Source organism: Sorghum bicolor, chromosome 6 (assembly GCF_000003195.3).
Source record: "Sorghum bicolor cultivar BTx623 chromosome 6, Sorghum_bicolor_NCBIv3, whole genome shotgun sequence".
Taxonomy (NCBI): domain Eukaryota; kingdom Viridiplantae; phylum Streptophyta; class Magnoliopsida; order Poales; family Poaceae; genus Sorghum; species Sorghum bicolor.
The window spans coordinates 6,268,540-6,272,014 of NC_012875.2; the positions used below are offsets into that span (position 1 = coordinate 6,268,540).

Consider the following 3,475-nt stretch of genomic DNA (forward strand, 5'->3'; position numbering starts at 1 on the left):
CAGGCGGAACTACTGGAGGACATCCGGGAACTCCTTGGAGAGGCTCGCGGCTATCGCTTTCGGGGCGAACGCCGTGATCTCAACAGGAACCCCGGGCATTTTCCTGTACGACGTCGTTTCGGGGGACACCGACGTGCAAACGTCGCCCCTCCGTCACGGCATCCGGTGGTGTCGTCCACGGCTTCGCCCGCGGTGCCATCCGCGGCTCCGCCCGCGGCGCCACCGTCGAGGGCACCGACTCCACCGGCGCCTCCAGCGCTGGTCCTCGCCTTGCCGGCTTCACCCCGGCCTCGGTGCCCGCTCCACGGCGACGGCCCGTGCCCACCACCGCCACCATCCATGGTGGCCAGCCAATGGCTGTCACTGGGCATAGAGCCTCAGTCGCCGATTCGGTACCTGACGCCAACGCCGTCCCCTGAGCGGGCTGCGCACAGTCCGCCTTTGCACCGTCCATCTCCACCAACAATAGCAGCGCGGATGTTGGCACCGACACGGCTGCCGGCGTACTTCGTTGACCCTGCACTCGCTGCACCTCCACCACCGCCACCACCTCCTCCTTCGCGACTCCGCCGCACGTGGATCAGCGTTCCCCATGGGCCTTCGTCTCGGGGGCGCGCACCCCTGGCTTAAGCTCGTCCAGGGTGGAAGGGGGAGGAGAAGGCGCTGGAGCCGCTCGGCGTGGCTCGGTGACGGTTCGGCGACGCTGTCCTCCGCGCGCGCGGTCATCCGTACATCGGCGAGCGCCCTCAGGCGACCACCGTGCGGCCCTGCTGCGGCCCACCGCGCGCGGCCAGATGGCCACCTCCCAGCGGCCTCGGCACCAGGCCGCGGCGACATCACGGCGCGGCCACGGCGCCTCGGCCCCAGCACGGCGGTGTCTACCCGCGGCCGCGGCCCGACGGCGAGCGGCAGCCGCACCTCGGCACGGCGTGGCCGGTCCGTCACGGTGGCCCAGCGAGCCATGGCGCCTGCCCGCCCGACGGCCGACTCTGCTCGGCGCCTCACGCGAGCGACTCGCCCGCCCCGTGCGCGGCAGCCGACGACCCGGCTCCTCCACACGCCCGCGCGCACGGCCCCGCCCGGCCTCGTCTCGCGACCGCGACTGCTGGGTGCTCGAGCCCGCGGCTCGGACCGCGCGGCCAGCCACTCCACTGCAGCGGCCCCACACGGGCACGCGAATCGAGGCGGCCACCGCGGGCCCACGCACAGGTGGCGGCGGCGACGCACCCCTGGGAGGCGCCCAGGGCCTTTGTGGCGGCGGTTGGCTGGGGGCTAGGGTTTCCAACCCTAGCCTCTGGCCCAATCCCCCCGACCCCCTCCCCACTTTGGGCCAAAATAACGGCCCAGGCCCAGGTTGGGGCCTGCGAGCTCTCAGCCTGGGCCAGTTATCATTGGCTTTTCATTTTTATGCATTAGCTAATTTTATTTACATAGCATTTTTCATTCCCTAAAATTACATCAGCTTTTTAGTCTAATTTTCTTGTAAATTTAGACACTGATGTATATATTGCATTGTAAATATTTTTACATTCCGCAATCATATTATGAATGAAAAAAAATTTACATGTCGAACGTGTTTTGTCTTTACAATTCCCTATCACATGTATATATGTAAATATTTTTATGGTCAATTTTTCTCCCCATTTGGAATGCTATTTTTCACTAGATGCCACCTTACTTTATTATTATTTTTGGCGACCACAAGGTAGTACTCATACTACTGCGGGATTTATTCCTCAAAGTGCACTTCCAAATTTAATAATAAACATACAAGGACTACATCCCAAAGTGAAAATATAAAATGGTCTACACCTCCATGGTGACTACCTATGTTCCACAAAATGAGAAATCAAAATACCATAAAACATATGCAAGTTTACCTTGCTACACATAAACAAGTTTACCTTGTTATTTACATACGCAATTTTATATTGCTTTACATACGCAATTTTACATTGCTTTACATACGCAATTTTATATTGTCTTACATACGCAATTTTACATTGCTTTACATATACAATTTTATATTGTTTTTATATAAGCAATTTACATTGTTGTATAAATATGCAATTACATTCTTGTTAATTTTACAACCCCAAAATTAATTAAATTTATGCAAATAAACATGTAGGCAATGGCCACCAAAGAGTCTGATGCCCAAGTTTCTTCTAAGAAGGAATTTACCGAGCTAGCTCTTGATGGACACAACTTCCCTACATGGGAGATGGATCTCAAAGTGAGTCTATCGTTACGCGGAATGTATAGGGCGACTGACACTCCCAAACAGGGAGATGCTCCATTGTCTGAACCATCCAAGTACCATGCCTTATACATAATAAGGAACCACATCCATTCAGATCTCAAAGCTGAATATCTGATGGAAGAGGACCCACGGGCTCTCTGGCTTGCTTTGCAACAGCGGTATGAGCAACAAAAGGCACTTATTCTCCCGGAGGCCACTCATGAGTGGAACCACCTCCGCATTCAAGATTTCAAATCTGTGAATGAATATAACCATGCCATGCACAAACTCAGTTCCAAACTGAGGTTTTGTGAAAAGGAGCCATCTGATGCAGAGAAAATTGAAAAGACTTTGTCTACCATGCTTCCCGCTCAAATGATCCTCCAACAGCAATACCGTGAGAGGGGATTCACAGTCTATTCTGATCTCATTAAAACATTACTTCAGGCTGAGAGGCACAATGAGCTCCTCATATGGAACTCCAATCAAGGCCCTGTCGGTGCCAAGCCTTTGCCCGAAGTACATGCAAATGCTCAGAAACAGACACCAAAGGATGCCAACAAAAATGGCAATCCTAGATCCTCCAAAGGCAAAAACAAACGCAAGGGACCCCGTAAGCCTCGAGGTGCTAAGGGCAAAGGCAACAACTCTAAGTCAAAAGACAAGTCCTCAACTTGTACAAAGTGTGGTTGCTACAACCACCCGACAAAGAAATGCCGCACCCCTAAGCACCTTGTGGAACTGTACTTGCATTCCGTGGGACGAGGACGCTCCAACCAAGGACGCTCCAACCAAGGTGGACAACCATCTGAAGCACACTTCAACGATCTGGCAGCCCCAAGATGTTCCAACCCCGCCCCAGTGGGACCGAGCAACACAATGGCGCCTCTTCCACCTGATGGCATGGCAAATGACTCCACCAACAACATGATCATCGAATACAATTCTGATGATCTGTTCGGCGACTACAATTAGATTGATAGTCATTTGAGATTTTAGTTTCATCATTCGCCTTCGGGATTGTAATAATTGACAATTTGTTTTTGCTACACTCTGTTTGATGTTCATTGACTTATGCACAATTCAACATCAATAAATGTTTATATTTCATATATATTCATGTTGAGAATTTCATTCTCTTTTATATTCTCTATTTTCATAGATTGTACAGGAGTCAATCCGATGGATGAGGAAATGTGCCTAGAGGACAGTGGCACCACTAACTCTATACTC

The 3,475-nt window shown here is 52.3% G+C and overlaps 1 protein-coding gene across 1 annotated transcript; it reads left to right on the forward strand.

Annotated features, from left to right (window-relative positions):
• Positions 2,135–3,217, forward strand: LOC8067786. Its single transcript, XM_021463501.1, has one exon. It carries the CDS (start codon positions 2,135–2,137, stop codon positions 3,215–3,217), a length of 1,083 nt encoding a protein of 360 aa, XP_021319176.1.

Coding starts and splice junctions, on each gene's coding strand:
- LOC8067786 (XM_021463501.1), top strand. CDS start 2,135: ATGGCCACCAAAGAGTCTGATGCCCAAGTTTCTTCTAAGAAGGAATTT.